This window comes from Rhamphochromis longiceps, linkage group LG3 (assembly GCF_057381845.1).
Source record: "Rhamphochromis longiceps isolate RC_006_pf linkage group LG3, R_longiceps_female_GT1.1, whole genome shotgun sequence".
Lineage (NCBI taxonomy): Eukaryota > Metazoa > Chordata > Actinopteri > Cichliformes > Cichlidae > Rhamphochromis > Rhamphochromis longiceps.
The window spans coordinates 24,314,140-24,333,739 of record NC_140559.1 but is presented as its reverse complement, the minus strand read 5'-3'; the positions used below and the strand labels follow the sequence as shown (position 1 = coordinate 24,333,739).

Here is a 19,600-nt window from a genome sequence, read left to right as displayed (position 1 = left end):
GAGAAATAATATAAATATGTAGTGTATATCAATGTGTGTGTCTCCTATATGATATATGTAAGTGACATTTTTTTACTGTAACAGCAATTCATACAGGAAAATAATGACTATTAATAAGGTTGCCCAAACTTTTGCACCACACTGTATACAGGAACATAGTGAAAACAAGTTGCAGAGTAAAAAGAGGTTAGTTTATTTTGGCGTAGAGCTCCATTTATTAAGAAAAATTTAAAAAGACAGGAACACTCTTTAGAGGTTTGTGGGTGGCTCTTAAAAGAGCCGTTGTGGGGAAGTCACTCAGACTTCAAACAGGCTACTCCTTTGGTTGCCAAGACACGGCTCCCTCTGCCGAGAAGTGAGCCATGAACTTCTCCCTCACCAGGACAGCCTCTGAACGCGATGGTCCTGAAGGAGTCCCCAGTGGCAAGGAACCTGGACAAAATTGTTTAAAATGAGTATTATGTGTACTGCAGTTACAAAATACATTATTGAAATTCCAAAATTACAAATTACAAAACATAAATCTTACATAAAACATTTTGTAATTATAAGGATAATTACATGATATATTTTAGATATAATCCAAAACAGTCTGCGGTGATTATATACAAATATTCAACTATCCCAGAATTAAACCAGGTCTAAATAAAAAAAAGGAGTGAGTATCACTACAAAGATTAACCCACATTGGTCCTAATACCAGTTTGATATCAGCAAACACCGAGAGCATACCTATGACACCACAGCCATGCTATCATTCAACCACTGATAACAGCATAAATTGAATTAAATCGGGACTTGATGAGACCGTCTGAGTATCACTAGGAATATTATCGGTAAACACCGACAGCATTCACTGTTAGCATAGCACATCCATGATAGCAGTGTATAAATGGATGGTTTAGCATATTAGCACAGGTATCAATAAAGGACTACCGTATTAAATACTTTTACTAACCTCAGGCAGACGGACAGGCGCTCTGCAGGTGGGATTGAGCGCCTGTAGTTGGTGTCTAGGCGGGCGATGCTGGGACCGACGAGGGAAAGCAGGTTCTCAAACTGGCCGACGGTGATAGCGCTGGAATCGGCCGTCATCCAGGCGCAGCTCCTGGAGCAAATGGTGAAACTCACCAAACTGCTCACGCCTCTGGAGGACCTGATGGACCCAGGTACGGCGAGGACGTCTTTTACGCTGCTGCTCTGCTCTCCACAGTAAATAGAGAAGGGAGACTCTCTCTTCAAGCGCTAGCTCGAAAGCTGCCATCTTGCAAAGATACCGGTCTGGCACAACTTCCTCCCACATTCCTCCCACATTTCCGGTTCACGCGCGTCAAAATATGATATTTTGACGGGCGATGGATTTTTCTTGGACACGCGTTGAGACGCGAATGTACACGCGTCAATTTAGGGGCGTTTGGGGCGTTTTATTCGCGTCCATCGCGTTCGGTGTGAAGACACCGTAAGGAACTGGTTGTGGACTTCGGGAGGTCCAGAGAAGGTCCCCTGCCGGTTCAGATAGAGGGGGAGGAGGTGGAGGTGGTCAACAAGTACAAGTACCTCGGGCTGTGGGTGGACAACAAACTGGACTGGTCATGCAACACAGAGCACCTGTATAAAAACACCCAAAGCCGACTGTACTTCCTCAGGAGGCTGAGGTCTTTTAACATCTGCAGGAAGCTCCTGAGGATGTTTTACCAGTCAGTGGTTGCTGGAGTACTTTTCTATGCTGTGGTGTGCTGGGGGAGCAGCACAGCAAAGAAGGACTCATCCAGGCTGGAGAAACTGATCAGGAAGGCTAGCTCTGTGGTCGGCATGAAGCTGGACACTCTGGTGACAGTGGCAGAGAAAAGGACACTAAAAAAACTGCTGGACATTATGAACAATGCTGGGCATCCTCTGCACACGGCCATAAACAACCAGAGGAGTCTGTTCAGTGACAGGTTGCTTCTCCCAAAGACAAGAACCAACAGACTTAAAAACTCCTTTGTCCCACACGCCATCAGACTGTTTAACTCCTCTCTGGAGGGGAGAGGGAGGGGAAACAGGAGGACAAAGGAGGGGGGAACAACTAAGCTGTAGCGCCTCTTCACTTCACTGTGCAATACCTTTGTGCAATACTCTTGTTAATAGTCAACGGTGCAATAGACCTCAATACTTTAAATGTGCAATTCACTTGTATTTTTATTTTTATTCCTATTTATTCTATTTATCCCCTTCGTATATTTTATTTATATATCTCTGTATTTATATATGTGTGTGTGTGTGTGTGTGTATATATATAATATTCTGCTCACGCTCTGTAACTTCTTTTTTTTTTTTTTTTCTTATCTTATCTCTCTCTTATCTGGTCTACAGCCAATCAGGATGCAGAACACAATGTGCTGAAAAAAAAAAAAGAAGAAGAAAAAGAAAAAACTACGGAGCCCTGCAAGGGACATGGGAGAACAAAAATGAAGATGAACTTTTGCGAGATTTCGCAAAAGTAACTCGGGATCTCGCAAACGTTTTGCGAGATCTCGCAAAATAGGCTGCATCCTTCAGAGGCTGCCAGCTTGAAGCTGACGACCCAGGCGACGAAGGCTGGCCCAATTCAAAGGCTGCTCCAAATGTGTCCTTTGTGGGCCAGCCTTTTCAGGCGAGAATGTAGCTGTGTACACTTCAAATATCTGCTTGTTTTATCAAGACATCACATATTTGCAAAGGTGCTCCAACGTTTTTGGAGATGTCTGTTACCCACCAGTTTGAAGTTTTGCGAGATCTCGCAAAAGTTCATCTTCATTTCTTTTCTCCCATGTCCCCTGCGGGGCTCAGTAAAAAACAAAGCATGCAAAATTTCATGCGAAACAGCAAGGCAGCGAAAGGTGAAACGTGTTATAGTGAGGGACCACTGTATTGAAAAATTAATTACAGTATAATTTGTTTCTCCTTTCCTGTAAAATACCTACAATTTAGGCCCTATTTAAAATTATTTATGCAGTACTTGAATGTAGTTAAATAAGAGTTATCCTCTTATTCGAGTGTACCTATTTTGCCTGGTGATTTTGTGTCATTATACACATTAGACAAAGAAATTTAGAACCAAATTTTACATTTCATACTGGTGTTTACTATATTATACTATGTGTCTGTATCAAGTATCAGTGTCTCCTTTGTCTCCTTCTTCTTGGCTTGGTAACATGTAACAACTGAACATGTTGGCATTTTACAATTATCCCCTCTTTCTGTCAGCATTATAGATTCAGCTGTGTTGTAAAGTTAATAGGCTAAATAGGATAAGTGATGTGTCCTAAAGTATCCTTCAGATCAATGACTAGATGCTGAAAAAAAAAAAAGAGCTCACCTCTTGGGTTGCAGTTGCCTTTGTCTTCATCCACAAGTACACGGTTAATTTTTAAAACAGCTCCCCCAAGTTTCTTTAAATAAAATACCCCCATCCACATAAAACTAAAAAGAAAAACCCATCTCAAGCGTTGTCAAGACCCAAACAAACATATAACCCTAATCTGACTGAAAATCAGAATCAGAATCCTTTATTGATCCCTAGGGGAAATTATTTTTTGTTACAGTGCTCCATTATAAACTAACATTAACAAGACATACACTACACTAACTAAGAATAGCACAATATATACACACACACACACACACACACACACACATATATATATGTGTGTGTGTGTGTACATAAAAGTCACTTATCAATAAATAGCTGAAAAAGAAACATGTGTACACAGCAAATCCAGCATGTCCAAATTAACACTGTCGGATTTGATTTCAACACTATAAAATGTCTATATGGGTCCACACCAGAGAGTGTTAATTTAACTCTTTTTGGAGAGTTGGTACATTAACTCTGATTTAGTGTTAAACACCAAATCTGTCTGGAGTTGATAATTTAACACTTAGTGTTAAGAGTTTATATATTAACTCTCAAAGAGTATTTTAGTTTAACTACTTAAGAGTTATCTTCTAATTCATTCTAAAAAGCGGGAATTTTACTGTTCTGAACTTCTAGAAATTTCTTTTGGAAATAAACATTTACTAAAAAGATGCAATGGTTTTTGAAAAACATTTATTCTGAACTGTGCACCACAATTTCAAAACATTTTCTGAAAGATGTAACAGTATACATGTTCTCACTTTCATTAGAATTGTGTTTATCAAAAGGTCTGACATGGTAAATGCAAATAACAGCATTCTCATCTCTTATTTCTTCAATACAATATGCATGTCCTTCATTCATCCCTTTGTGGAACTTCAACGCACTTCTGCTCTCCCCCATATTCCATCTTCACAAGCATATCCTGTGTGGAGATTGAATAAAAATTAGTTGACACTAATTAATGGCACAAATAATCCAGTAAACAATTGCAGCACAGTAAAAAAAAAAAAAAAAAAGGAATCCTCTTTGAGCCATTACTTGTGTAAAGTATTTTCCCAAAAGACAAAGACACAGGCAACAGGTATACTGAACTAAATGTAAAACCTCAACCTTTTTAATTTTTACCTAAACCGTGAATTAAAACAGGACTACAAGAGTTCAAAATCAGGACTACTGAGGACTTAACCAAGACAGAACCAGAATCAGAACTAGATGATAGTAGCACTAAAAATCATCATAGACCTGCACTACACTTATTTTTTTAATTCTACCAAAGTCCACTATTTAGATTGAGAAAAGTTTATATAATTATTTAGCCTTGTTGTGCAAACAAGCCTGCATAACTTAATAAATATAGAATTTGAAAAATAGCAAACCTAAAAAGAAACACTAGGTACTAGATACATGAGTACCTATGATACAGTGATACTTTTGGTAAACAACCATTTGAGTAACATGTGTGTCTCACCTGCTCTTGTTCCACCTCTGTTCTGTCCTCATTCTCCATCTCCCTCTCTGTTCCTCTCTCTCCCTCTTTGTGCTGACAATCATCAAATATACAGTTGAAACCACATATTTATGTACTCTTCAGATCAAAACACAAACACTTTTTTAATTGTAAGATCAAATCAGACTAAATGTTTATTTTTTTAGATTGATAAATATAAAAAACATATTTGTTAACTTTAAGAGTAAAGAGAGAAACTATCTGTATTTCTTAATTGCAAATGGCACCAAATTGTATTCAAAACTGAGCCACACTTATGGAGCTCCACAGTTCTGTTCCTGGTGTTTTGGTTGACATCTCTTGATTTTCCCATGTCAAAGAAACAGGCTCTGTGTTTTGCCTTATATGCATCCACAGCTGTGCCACCTGTTTACTCACATGGACTCTACTAACCTATCAGAAGCTTCTTCAGCTCAGAATGGAATCCTCTGGAGTTTTCTTATTAATTAACAATAAACGTAGTGTATATGTACTCCTAAATTTGATGAAAGTGATAAAAAATAGAAGCTCTGTCTCTCTTTATTCTGACATTTAACAAATTCAAAATATATTTCAATATTTATCTAAAACAAAAGTTTACTCTAAATTGATCTTGTACAGTAAAAATGTTTTATGTTTTCTCCCTAAAGTGTATGTAAATATCTGGTTACAAATGTGAATATCCTGCTGTGTACTGAAATCCCTCTTGTTTTGCATAGAAATATACTGAACAACATACAAAGCATAATATATAAAATAACATTTACCTGAGTTTTTTCTTTGAAAGAAGCCTCTAATGTCCATTCTTATATTTCAGTGCATTACTGAAACCGATTTAGTCGGGGAGGGTAAGAACTGAAAATATGAAATAAACACACGTAAGCTAAGACTCTCTAAAAAAAATAGCATTTGTTCGGCTTTTCATTTCGCCATTTGTTGATTCACTTGAAGAGCAAGTAACGTAATATTGGTCAAGTGATCAGTTTGATATCAATCTTTCGTGATGCACCATCATATTTACATTATTTGTACGGTATGAATGATTTTCTTTGGTACCTGGTCAAACTTAAGCTCTCCTTAGTATGGCTGGCTCCGTCTCTCCAACAGCGCACTCACTGCTGGCAGCAGCTGCCCCGCCCCCTCGCTCAGTCGCTTAGTGCCTGAGCTCGGATCATACCAATATCAGGGGGGATTCACGCACAGTCGTAAATTCCCACAGTGTGCACTATGTGCTTCGAATATTGTGTGTACTTTTTGTTTTATACAGTTGTCAGCCAGACATCTAACTATGAAAAAATTACACTCCAAAAGACCCCGGGCTTCTGACAAAACAACCCGGGCTTAAGCCCAGTAAGCCACCCCCACGCTCCGCCCCTGCTCCAAAGAGCCACAGAAGTAAAAGCTCATGATAATAATTGAAACAATCTTTGAAAAAATGACTGTGAATTTACTCTATTGCTGTCATAGCCCCTGTAGGAGTTCAGAGTTAAGAGGTCAAGAGTTAATGTTTCCATTGTAACACCTCCAGATTTGACAGAGAAACACTCATTTTTAACACTCGATTTTAACTACTATCATTTTACACCTCAGAGTTACATTAAAATAATGTGACTCTACTTAGAGTAAAATCAACTCTACTTTTGCAAGAAGACTATTAACACCAAAACATTTAACACTTTTGAATTTGCTGTGTAGCTGTAGCAGTAAACAGTGTGTTAAGTGGATGCGTTGTACTGGGAGATGGCCACAGGCAGGAATGATTTCCTGTGTCGTTCAGTGGTTCTTTTCAGTAATCTCAGTCTCTCACTGAACGAGCTCCTGTGACTGACCAGCATGTCATGGAGTGGGTGGGAGGTGTTATCCAACATTGTCTTTATCTTGGACAACATCCTCCTCTCCGACACCACCTTGAGGGAGTCCAGCTCCATCCCCACAACATTACTGGCCTTACAGATCAGTTTATTAAGTCTGTTGGCATCTGCGACTCTCAGCCTGCTCCCCCAGCATGCAACAGCATAGAGGATCGCACTGGCCACAACAGACTTGTAGAAAATCCTCAGCATTTTCTGGCAGATGTTGAAGGACCTCAAAAAATAGAGACGACTCTGGCCCTTCCTGTAAAGTGCTGTGGTGTTTTTAGCCCAGTCCAGTTTATTGTCAATGTGTACTCCAAGGTATTTATAGTCCTCCACAATGTCAACACTGACCCCCTGGATTGAAACAGGGGTCAAGTGTTTCCTGGTCTTCCTGAAGTCCACGATCAGTTCCTTGGTCTTTGCCACGTTGAGCTGCAGATGATTCTGCTCACACCACGTGACAAAGGAGTCGACCACAGCCCGGTACTCTGTCTCATCATCCCTGCTGATGCATCCAACCACCGCAGAGTCATCAGAAAACTTCTGAAGACGGCAGGTCTCTGTGCAGGGACTGAAGTCTGTGGTGTAGAGGGTGAAGAGGAAGGGGGAGAGGACAGTCCCCTGTGGTGCCACTATGCTGTTGATTACCTTGTCAGACACACACTGTGGGAGACGTACATATTGTGGTCTTCCTGTCAGGTAATCAACAATCCAGGACACCAGAGAAGCATCCACCTGCATCACTGTTAACTTATCACTTATCACACACACACACACACACACACACACACACACACACACACACACACACACACACACACACACACACACACACTCTTTGTTTGTATGTAGACGTCCGTCGTATGTTATGACCCTATGCATATTCATGTAACCACAATAAAAGGAGTGCTATGGGGAACCTGGCTGGGAGTCTGACGGAGGTCAAGTGGTGGAACGACACTTGGCTCCAGGCAGGTCTCCCTCATGCATGAGTAACAAGAAGAACTTTGCCTACTTCGTGTCTTGCTTGCTGTGTAATTATATTGTCTTCAACGTTCCAGTGAATAGGTTCAAGCTACAAACCTATCATTAATTGGTCCTTTGAGAGCCGGAGCCCTGGAGTCGACATTCACCAAGGGGAGAAGAGACACGCTGAAAGACTGACGTCAGCCAGGAAGTTCCTGTAGTAAAGTCCCGAGACGTGAGAGTTTGTCATCAGGCCAGTGGATGAGCTGTCTGTTTTCTCTCCTTGATGAATGGCAATCGGCGGGATCCGAGGCTATACTACACGCTAAGCAACACCGAGTAAGTTTAGAGTCCAACTCTATAACTGTACGTCTTCGCCGCTCAGTGGGGCGTTGTCCGTGGCCGCTTAGTGGGGATAAATTCGCAGTCTTAGTGGGGCGATGTACAAAGCCGCTCAGTGGGGTTTTTTTGTACAGAAGCATTAAGTCGCAGAGTTGCGCAGTTCGAACCTTTTTGGTTCGCCGTCTTAGTGGGGAGAAATGTAGACCGCTTTGTGGGGTCCGCCGCTTTGTGGGGTATTGAGAAGTTCCGCGGGGTCCAGATTGTGCTGGACAATAGCCCTTTTTTGTGTTGTTGTTGTTGTTGTGTGAGTGTGTAAGGAGCAGAACACGTGGTCTGTGACGTCAGCAGCTGTTGTTGTTATCATGAATTCCTAAGCAACCAAGAGTGTGTCAGAGGGTGACAGACGTTTATGCTGGACTTTGCTCCTGGCAGCACAAAGTATTTAAATAAAAATAAAAGAGAGCGACGGCTCCATGGCTGCGCGGGTTTCAAGCGGACCTGAGCCGTGCGGTTAATCGCAGGCTTATAAATGGAAGAGATTCAAATGTTAGAAGTTTTCAGAAAACACATCAGCCTTGAAGAGCGTGTGGAGAAGGCCAGCCCACATCAGCAGCACTTAAGATATGCTCTGGTGAATGGCTTTCCCCCACCCCTTGCTGACACAAAATGTTTATTCTTTAGCTTGTTCGACAACAGCCTGTGCTCCAGACCATAGATTTAATTGAGGTGGATAGTTGTTAAAAGTAATCTGCATTAAGCTTAGGGTTGCTCAAATTCAGTACAATGACATATGAGATGAAGTAAAATAGGCAAATATTTAAACTAATGAAGTGCATAGAGGCACTTGACCTGTGTGAAAGACTGTTGTCTTAATATGAGCCATTGTTGAGATATAGAGCACACCTGTGAAAACAACTGTTACGGATTCAAATATTGGGGATGGATACAAGAGGAAAAGCCAAAAGAACAACACTGGTCCGGCCGGGTTAAGTCAAACAATGATTTTAATGGTCACACGCGTGGGAGATGGACACTGTACTCAGACAGCATCAGATCTCAAAATGGTGGAGCATTGATCAAACTCTTATAGCCTCTAGTGGCCCCCACCTAATTATAAAAGCCTAAACATTCACATTCTTTCTCTCACACAGCGCCTAAGCTACGGCCTTGGCTCCCTGTTTATCTGCTCCTGCTGAGATGGGGCAGAAAACTGCAGTATGTTCTGTTCTCTTCTAATCAGACAAATAAGGCGATGACTTTCTGCGAACAGTATTTCTTATAACTCAGCAGTATAATGCATCATAAAACAATATCATTCATTCACAATAAATCAGCAGTCTAATGCAATGCAAATCAGTTTAACAAATGCAATAGTTATCACCTTCTTCTAATTCAGGAGAATAATGCAAACCAAAACTACATAATAATTCACAATCTTTAATTAGGGGTCTAACATGGCATACAATAATATTATAATCCCACACTCCCCCTGTTGAGCATTTTAGAATAAAGAGCTCACCTACACCCTGCATTCCAGTGTGGCCGGGTTCATTTCTTCTTACCGCTCAGGTCCTTTGTCCCCCTGTTGGGTGAACCATATGTGAGATGGCCTCTGTGTTTGCGCAGTTCAGATGCAAGAAAAACTATTATTACAATAGTAGCAGGTACAGATGACACTCCCCAGTTCTGCCACAGCTTTATTTTGGTGCTACCTTATACCCTCCAGACGTATTCAGACTAGAACCCCTGTCCGAGGAGCTTTTAGCCTCTATTTTATTGCTGCAGCTACCAGTGTCGTCCAGTTGGGTGATCATCTGCTCGTCTTTCTTCAACCTCAGGGGTTAGACAACCCTTCAGTCGTTGCACAGATCAGGGGATTATTCTGCCCCGATTTCAAACAACAATCTGTGTATCCTCCGGTCCTGTGTATCCTCCAGAAAAAGGAACAGGAACGTGTCCCCCTTTTGACCAAGAGCCTCTCGAACCTCGCTGGTCTGGTGTTCCTGGATTTCCGCCAACCCCTTCATGGTTATTGCTGTGTTTATGGGATCCATCCTTTTGAGGTGACTAATCGGAGCCCAAGCGCCATGACACTTGAACCCAGTTGGTGTCTCGGCAGTCACTGTGTCTGTCTCTGCTGCGAAGGATCCTCGTATATCTGTGACCTCGTCTGGTGTCTGTTCCTTTCTCTGTAAGAGACAGAAAACCAAAACACCTCTCTGCCTAGCCCTAATAATCTAATGTTGTTATCTACTGATCTTCTGGCGATTCAGAATTGGTTTAGAATATTCAGAATGTCCCAGGGACTCATTCTAATCATATCCTATGTGTGTGTAAGCGTGTTTGCATTTAGCCCTCTGCACTCAAAGTCAATATCTGCAATATATCAGTCCGGACCATCACGCCGAACGAAGCTTATGACCTTCAAAAGACCAAGTGCCAACTCATTATAAGCACATTTGCAAGGCGTGTCTGAAAATTATTAAAACCACTCATTTTAACAAAAGACATCAAAAACAAATTAGCCATTTTTAATTCTAACATTTGCCCCCCGTTTTCATGTGTTTGCTTCCGCCTACTGTCCCACGGTTTCCTCTCCAGTGTGGTACTCAGCTTCTCATGAACACAGGCATTTTATCATCTAAACGCTATTCAGTTCATTTCAATGATTAACGCTTAAACATGGAAATAATGATTTATGCTTCTCACTGATTCTATAAAAAAGTCCGGAAACCTCTATTAGCTTAAGCTTTACCATACCTACGTCATTAAAACACAAATGAAGTCATAAAAATGTTCATATAATCCTTGTTTGATGTTAAAACTCAACTTCCCCCCCTTTTTTGACACATTCCCATGTGTCAAATCAACGGAGCTAGAAAATTAAAAGAAAAGGTTAGTGACCTCGTATCTTAGAAAGTATGAGACTTTCTCCTATCCAGTGTCGTTGCTCCAGTCCTGTCATCCTGTGTTAGGGAATGAAATCATTTTAATTGTCATGTTAGATCTGTTCAACTCCTGGCTCTGCCCAGAGCCTGCGTCCGCAGAATTGCCAAGAAACAAAACCTGTAATAATATGAACTTCACTTCAATATGAACCTGTTGACTATTTCTGAGACAGCAAAGGAAGATTCTCTCCTCCTCGAGGACAGGCACTGACTCCCACCTATCTCCTGGAGCCAACTGTCCCTTATGGAGACACAACAATGCAGCCACAAGGTTTTGCAGATTGTTAAGTTGATCTGTGTGTAATGCTCGGAATCAGGTATGTAATATTAAATGAATGTTGTTTAATCAACTGCCACTACTTAAAACTTAGCAAAAGATATAACTGAATAAAAGAGCACAAAGAAAAGCATGATATCAGTGTTATGTAAGCGCGTGCGGCCTTCTATGCTCGAAGTCACTCCAGTCCATAGATCAGCCAAACATCGCGCTGACTGTAGCTTTTAACCCTTATTAACTTCAGCACAACTCTATAATGAGCAACAAACTGCAATATGTATAAAAATGATCATGGTTACACCTGCAATGAAAGATTATATGATTATTCTAACACCTGTAAATAGAAGATTAACCTGAGGTTATAACAATCACTGTAAAACAAATGTTAATGTAATGTCAATAGCTTAAAAAAATGTTTAATGCAATGCTTGTTATATGATTCTTATGTAATAATAATGCTGATGCTAAAATAACAGTAAAACACCCCCTTTTATCCCGTTTATAACCTTCACACATAAACGTTTATCCATGCCTCTTTTAATTTCACTTCCCCCTGTTTTCCCCTCACTGACCACAGCAGGGGAATCTATGTTTTGATTCAGCCATGAATGCAGCTCACCTGATTAATCACTGAGCCCCACCGTCACTGGCGTCTGACAGGGTGGCGCTGCATACTCTTCCTTTAATGTCACTATTTTCAATCTGTTAATTAGAGTGCTTAAACATGAAGTAGACTACGTCCACAACAAGTCAATACAGCTGTAAATGTGGCCAATTATCAATCTATTACCAATCAATAATGAAAAATAGCTTTTATTTTATGCATGCTTTTAGTCAACCACTCACCCAGAGGGTTACCAATCCCAGAAAATTTCTTCTCCTCATTTAATGAGTCCGTCCTCCTTCCATGCCCTGGTAACTGGTTCATCCAGAGCTGTATCATCTTGAAACATATATGCAACAAGCCAAACCACACCTTGTTCACACCAACACTTTTCCGCCCTGAAGATGTCCAACGCCATCTTAGTCTGGACCAGGGTTTTAATAGTTTTGCAATTTTCATTAGTTTTATTTTTATTTAGTTTCGACTTCAGATTTTCAATTTCCTGTCAGTTGTAATTAGTTTTTACCAATTGTTTGCTAGTTTAGTTTAGTTTCTATTTTTTCTCCTGAAAATCCTTAGTTTCAGTTTAGTTTTGATTAGTTTCAGTTATAGCTTTAGTTGTGTTTGCAATAACTAAGTGTAATGAAATCCCCGTTCCATCATATCAGTCATGCTCTTCTGCTTATCCTTGGGTATTGAGACTATTAACTCTTGCAGCACCAGGATGGTCGTAATTTTGGTTCAAGTGAATTGATAAACTTTTTGAAGGCAATTGACTCACACAGTTATGTAGATGTCCCCGTCCTGTTGTCTCGGGATGCATCACGCTGTCTTGCCTGGGGTTAGCTTCTGTTTTCTGGGGAAGAGGGTTGAGTGTGCTCCCTTACCTTCTCAAGGTAAGCTAGGTTAGCCTTCTGGTGTGAGCTTTTCAAGTGCACTTTAAGATTTGTGGGAGTTTTTTCCCTTTAGAAATGTCCCTTTATCCAAAACACAGTCATATTCAAAGTAATCCCAAATTGGACTCTGGCGCTTTCTCCCGACTTTTCCTGACCTGAGTCTGCGCGTGGACGGAGCAGCAACCAGTGTCGCCAACTCCTCAATAAGGAAAATCGCTATTGGTTGTCCTAAAAGTCGCTAGAAGTCGCTAAATGACGTCATCGCCTAATTTGCATAATTGGTCATGCTAATCTCATTGTAACCTAAGTTGTTGGAGAGAGAAATAACATCGTGGAAGAGACATAAAGTGAGTAAAAAACGTCCTAAATGCATTTAGAGTCTATTTAGAACTATAAATTAAATTTCTTTTAGCAATTATTGTTTTTTTGACACAATTCCAACCCTGCTCCTTTACCTGGGCTTGGACCGGCAAAAGTGACCCGAAATAGGCACTCTTGTGGAGTTACTTTGTGTGTGTGTTTATAACTAGTTTTAAACCTTGTGATCCACAAAACAGCATAAGAGTAAAACAGTAAAACAAGAACTGACTGCGTTACAGCATCCGCTGCTTGTTGAGAGTAAAAGTGATACACGCTTTCACGTCTTTTTTTTAGCTAAGGGGTCTGAAAACTCGCTAAATATAGCGACAAAGTTGCTAAGTTGGCAACACTGGCAGCAACACAGATGACACGACTAACGTACTGCCACCTGCTGGCATAATGAGACAGCAAGAAAAAATCTGGAAACTAAACTTCATCTTCACCCTTGACTATCGTATGACGCACACACATCAATGAAAACGAAACACATTTTGCTATAAATTCAGTTAATTTTAGTTAGTTTTGTGAACACTCATTACAGTTTTAGTTAGTTTTCCTTTTTTGTTTTTATTTTTATTTCTGTTAACGAAAATGTTTTTTCACTTCTAGTTTTCGTTATTTCGTTAGTTTTTGTTAACGATAATAACCTTGGTCTGGACTGTCAATGGTGACTTTAATGCTGACTGTTCCGACAATCCATTTTATAACATTTCCTGGTCAGATTAGCCAATCTCTGTACACTGGAATAAACATAATCAACATGGTCAATATTTTTCCTGCGTGTTATTTCACCATCTTATCAATTCCAATGCTCCATCCTTATGTGGTTTGCGACATTATGTTTATCCACTCTGTCTCTAAATGTTTGAAGAATTTTTCAAGTTTGGGGTCAAATTTTGAGAATTTGACCATAAGTGAAAGTTATGGTGTTATCACCCCCTTCGGGGCTTACCTTTCCCAGTTTTGATGATATTCCTCCCTATTCTTTGCAAGTACCCCCTTTTGGTGGCGAGAAACTGTTGGTGTGGTCAAGTGGGTGCTGTAAAAACAAAAGCTCAGGACAGATCAGTCACCAGTCATGTACTCACACACAAAATTAGCATATATCGAATTTCATATTGATCCTCTGAGTGTAATGGTACGTTTTAATTTGAATTTCTCAAAGCTAAACACAATATTTTTCTTTATTTTGCTCTTGTTCTTGTGCAGCACCACCCCTCAGCACATGCCCCTGTCGGTTATATCTGTACTTTTCTGAATTATTGACTATTTCAATGAAGGGACCTAAAAGACGGGGACCAGTGTTTATTATTACATATCTCCATTTTGAGTGTGACAAGTCTATCATTCCCCTGTTATTCACAGACCTCAATAGAGGGTTTTTTGGCTTTTTTTTTTTTCCTCTATAAAAGTTAATTGACTCTTTACAGTGGCCTGCTATGGTTAATAATAACACGTTCAGTCATGAGTGAAATCAAACCTTTTCTTCACTTTAGCATTTAACATTCCCAACAATATAATGTGATACATTAATTAAAACAGAGCTACTAAAACACAATTTTCTTAATGCAAACATCAGTAACTCAAAATTAGCAACCAAAGGGTTAAGTCTGCATTTCACACTCATGTGAAGCTACAGCCTCCCCCTTTAGTCTCTGTCATCCTTCTGTTCCTGCAAAAACAAAACGAAGCAAGACAAAACATCCACCCTTCTTTTACAGGCTGGGTGAATTGTTTGTGGACATTTACTAATCCTAAAGTCGGTACCGTTTTTGTCTCAGTATCAAGTCAGTTAAAACTTTTAGTCGTCAGTCCATCACAGTCCAGTCACATGCATACATCCACACACATTCATACCAGATATTGCTGATAATGGAGTCTCACGCGCAACCTATTCGAGCCTCCATCACCAGCAAGATGACGTCATCATTTTAAAGGAAAACAGTTCCTTGTGTTTTTTTTGGACTGGATTGACTCGCTGCAATCCTTTTAGGCTCAGGACTTCTCATGTGATCAACGTCCCATCTTTCTCCCAAGCCCATTATAATCATGGAGAAAAATACTTTGCGACTGTTTTCAGTAAGAATATTTTATAGCGCTTTAAAGTTCAATCTCTCAGGCCTGAGAGATTCACATTCTTTCTCTCACACAGCGCCTAAGCTACGGCCTCCTGCTGAGATGGGGCAGAAAACTCCAGTATATTCTGTTCTCTTCTAATCAGACAAATAAGGCGATGACTTTCTGCGAACAGTATTTCTTATAACTCAGCAGTATAATGCATCATAAAACAATATCATTCATTCACAATAAATCAGCAGTCTAATGTAATGCAAATCAGTTTAACAAATGCAATAGTTATCACCTTCTTCTAATTCAGGAGAATAATGCAAAATATTTCTAACATTTTGAGTTATTTTCCAGTGTTAGAAAATCAGCACTGCTCAGTGTTAGCCATTGTTAATCTTCAAAACTGACTAGGTTACTTTTAAACATATAACACTGTCAAAGTGTTAATTTAACACTCAACAGTGTTGTATTTAACACTCAGAGGTGTGCACCCATATAGACACTCTCCAGTGTTAATTTAACACTGGAGATTTTGCTGTGTAACATGAGTTTTGTGCGGTTCTGCTTAGGACTTGGAAGTTTACATCAGTGGTATCAAGGTGACTACAGTGTACAAGAATACAATACAAGATATCAGTGGATGCAGACACTTAGGTTGGTGAATCTCAGGCTCATTACTTTGACTCTGGGATGTTACAGGGAGTGCTGTGCCTTTCTGCTTGCTCTTGTTGGTTTTTAAACTAAAGTAAACCGTCCATCACTTCTCAGGTATTGCATATGAACCTGACACTGTGGTGAGCGCTGATCCAGAAACCTGCTCCAAACTCACCTGCTCCGAAACTGCAGTCCTTGAAACCATTGGCTGTGGTCCACTGGAGCGTTGTCAAGGAAACAACACGTGAATATAACCCCATTTATATTTAAAAGAAAGATCTGATGCATTAAGGGATTTTTTTTTAATGTAATTTAATTAATTTTTTTTATTTTGTGTATTTGGTCTCTTCCTCATCAGCGGCTTATGAGGTTAGTGGTTGATTGTTTTCTTCTTTGCTTCCATCAGCTGTGTAGTGGACACCACCTGTACTGTGACTGGCCCAACTGTCATCAACGTCCACGGCCAACTCAACTTCATCAAGGATCGGTGTGCTTACTCTCTGGTTTCTATTCCGTCAATCCCAAACCTGTACCTCGTGGCAAATTTCAGAGACCGCCGTCGTGAAGATGTGAGCTTTTTGGACAGCGTGATACTGCGTCTAGATGGGCCAGGTGTTCATATTCACCTGGAACAAGGCGGGAGAGTTTGGGTAAGCTGCGTCAGGCAAGCTAAGGGTACATCTTTAACCATATTGCCATGTACATTGTTGCAGCCATTCCCCGATTCTCAATGGTGCTCATGGCAATTAATTAATGGTCATAACAATTCGGTCGATTGTTGGTCAGTGGTGCAAGTTTAGGTTATGCAAAGAAACTGCTGTGTTTCCTCGCATCGTTCTTCTCAGGGCTGTTAGAAGCAGTTCTTTCAGAGCTGTTGCTGTGAAATCAGCCTGTTTGTGTGTTTGACATGTTTCACTCAGTGTTTCCTCCACTTTATCTCTGCTGTGATGCAGCTGGACAACTTCATGTTGACCCTTGAAAGTTTGCCTCAGCTGGTTCATGGTGTGCAGCTCTCTCAGGACCAAACTGGAGTCACTGCCAAGCTGTTGCTCTCCAACCTCAACATTTCTGTCTTCTTTGACGGCTACACCGCACAGATCCTCTTAGAAGGTACAGAAGATAAAGTTTAATTCATGTAACGTAAACTGTAAACTGTGCTGTTATTTATTCTTCTGTGTTTGTCCAGTTTGAATATTGATGCTGATCTGACTCATTCTGTCCTGATCCTGTGCAGGACCTGCTGGTTCATCTGTGGAGGGTCTGTGTGGAAACTCCAGCAGGTCTCTGAGTGACCTGAGGCTCTCTGAGTACAGCTCCACCAGGTAAGACCTCATCACAAGCTCAGAGTCCCTCTGACTGCTGCTGCTGCTGATGTTGCAGATATTCTGTTTGTATGAATGAGCCTGAACTTTGTTGTTTGTCGCCCCCTAGCTGTGAGATGCAGTACAGTGAGCCTGCTGACACCACGATCGACTGCACCAGTGTGACTGAACAGTGAGCAGACTGATCCACAAGGCAGGAAACATCTGTGTTGTACCTTGATCTCTGTGGTACATCACATGTAACTGCAGCACAGATAGAAGATAAACACATCTGATTACAGATTATCATTTTATTATCTTCAACTTCTTCTTCTGTCTGTGGTACAGCTGTAATCTCCTGAAGGAGGCGCCCTTCTCCTCCTGTAACAGTGACATTGACCCAGAGCCCTACATAACCGCCTGCACCAACACTTTGTGTAAATATCCTGCAGTGGACGGACTCAACTGTCAGTTCCTGAAGGCCTACGCCAGAGCCTGCAGTCTACACAACCACGCTCAGGATGGCTGGACATCAAAGACCGGCTGCTGTAAGACCTTAATAAGACATTAATAAGCTCTCCTTTGTTAAAGACCTGAACTGTGGATTTTTAGAGCTCCCACGTTTTCAGGATAATACATCAGTGTGTTCCTCTGTAGCCTCTGAGGCTTTCTGTCAGGACAGGACCTGCAGCGATCACGAGTTCTGTGGTGAGAAGACGGTCGGTGGTGACACCCGCTGCTTCTGTCGGGCCATTTTTGCCTCCAAGTACCAAGAAATCAACTCTTTGGGTACGACAGTTGTGACATCACCATGACAACAGGGCTGAATAATGGAGGAAAGCTTCTAATTGTGATTTTTCTGACTGATATTGTGACGTTCAGGTGATGCAACGGTCTGCATGCAGGACTCTGCTTCAGTCACTCTGGTCGGTTGTCTCCTGGAGGACAAACACATCAATTACTCTGCTTTACAGCTCAACTACCCGACCTGCAGGGGTCAGGTGGACGAGCTCACCCACATGGTGACCTTCAGCTTCAACAGCAGCAACAGATGTGGGACGGTGGTCACGGTGGGTTTCATCTCCTGCTGTTTAAGCTTTGATCTCTGTGAATTCTAAAATTTTTGGTCATCTGAAGTTTATACCAGTCAGTCAACATCTTAAACAGTATCAGATGTTAAAGATGAAACAATGAAGAACTTGCTTAGTATCTGATTATGTGACCCTGCAGACCAACAACAGCTACGTCATCTATAAGAACACCATCAGGAGCCAGAATTACTCTTCTGACGTCATCACTCGCAACCAGTGTTGGTCAAGTTACTTGAAAAAAGTAATCAGTAACTAATTACTGATTACTCCCCCAAAAAACTAATCCCGTTACTTTACTGATTACTTATTTTCAAAAGTAATTAATTACTTAGTTACTTAGTTACTTCTTAAAAACACGATTTACAACCTGAAGAGGTGATAAAGCTTTCAGCCCAATTCTACTTTTTCTGCATAATCCATCATACAAAATGTAATCAAATGGAAAAGTCTCTTTTTTTTTAACTTGTTTTATCAGTTTTAATCTTTTAACTTTATGCATCAAGCAAAAATTTAATTATATGCAACATTCTCTGACTTGAATAAATTAGTTTAACATTTAAACCTATTTTCTACACATTCTAGCACATAAAATAAAATATTTTTTGTGTTTACACTCACTCTTTCAAATAGATGCAAGTAAAACACAGCAGAAAATAAATAAAGTCAAAGACTAGCGGTCCTGTTGCTCTATTTTCACCTGTAAAGCAGGACTGGGGGTAGGCGGAGGTTTACCCTGGTGCAGGTGTGCTGCGGTCAGTTGAAGAATCCGCGAGTTTCTCTGTGAGTTTCCCATTACGTCGTTGCGCACTCGGTGCTTGCTTGGAAGTTTAGGGGTTTTTTTCGCTGTAAAAAGTTTTCTTCCCACGCACAACGGACACTAATGTTTTTGTCACTTTTTATGGAATCAAACACAAAATAAGGTCAGTACTTCCAAGCTTTAAACGCTGCACGCTCATACTCTCTCCCACAATCGATATATGATCCATTGTTGATCTGCACACAGCTGTTGTCACTAGCGGCGCACTCGCTTACGTCACTGTCGTGAGACATTCTCGCAAAAAAATCACGGTTTTAGTAACGCAGTAACGCAGCGTTCCTACGGGAAAGTAACGGTAATCTAATTACCGATTTTGCAATAGTAATCCCTTACTTTACTCGTTACTTGAAAAAAGTAATCAGATTACAGTAACGCGTTATAAGTAGCGCGTTACTGCCCATCTCTGGTGACCATAGCAAACAGGAAACTAATGTTGTAGGAGATGAGGCAAGCACTGAATTATTTTAAATCTTGTTAGGCAGAATTTAGAAGTTGACCACACATGTACACAATACTATGCACCCCAGATTATTTCAGAGCATTAAAAACAAAA

General features: G+C 40.7%; 1 protein-coding gene across 1 annotated transcript; it reads left to right on the top strand.

Annotated features, from left to right (window-relative positions):
- Positions 1-14,040: 14,040 nt before the first annotated feature.
- On the top strand, positions 14,041-18,486 carry LOC146673577 (alpha-tectorin-like). The gene is made up of 11 exons (XM_085400975.1): positions 14,041-14,139; positions 15,754-15,838; positions 15,953-16,082; positions 16,245-16,488; positions 16,792-16,948; positions 17,073-17,160; positions 17,270-17,332; positions 17,488-17,687; positions 17,797-17,928; positions 18,022-18,209; positions 18,370-18,486. Exons 1-11 carry the CDS (start codon positions 14,041-14,043, stop codon positions 18,484-18,486), a joined length of 1,503 nt encoding a protein of 500 aa, XP_085257101.1.
- The last annotated feature ends 1,114 nt before the right edge of the window (positions 18,487-19,600 follow it).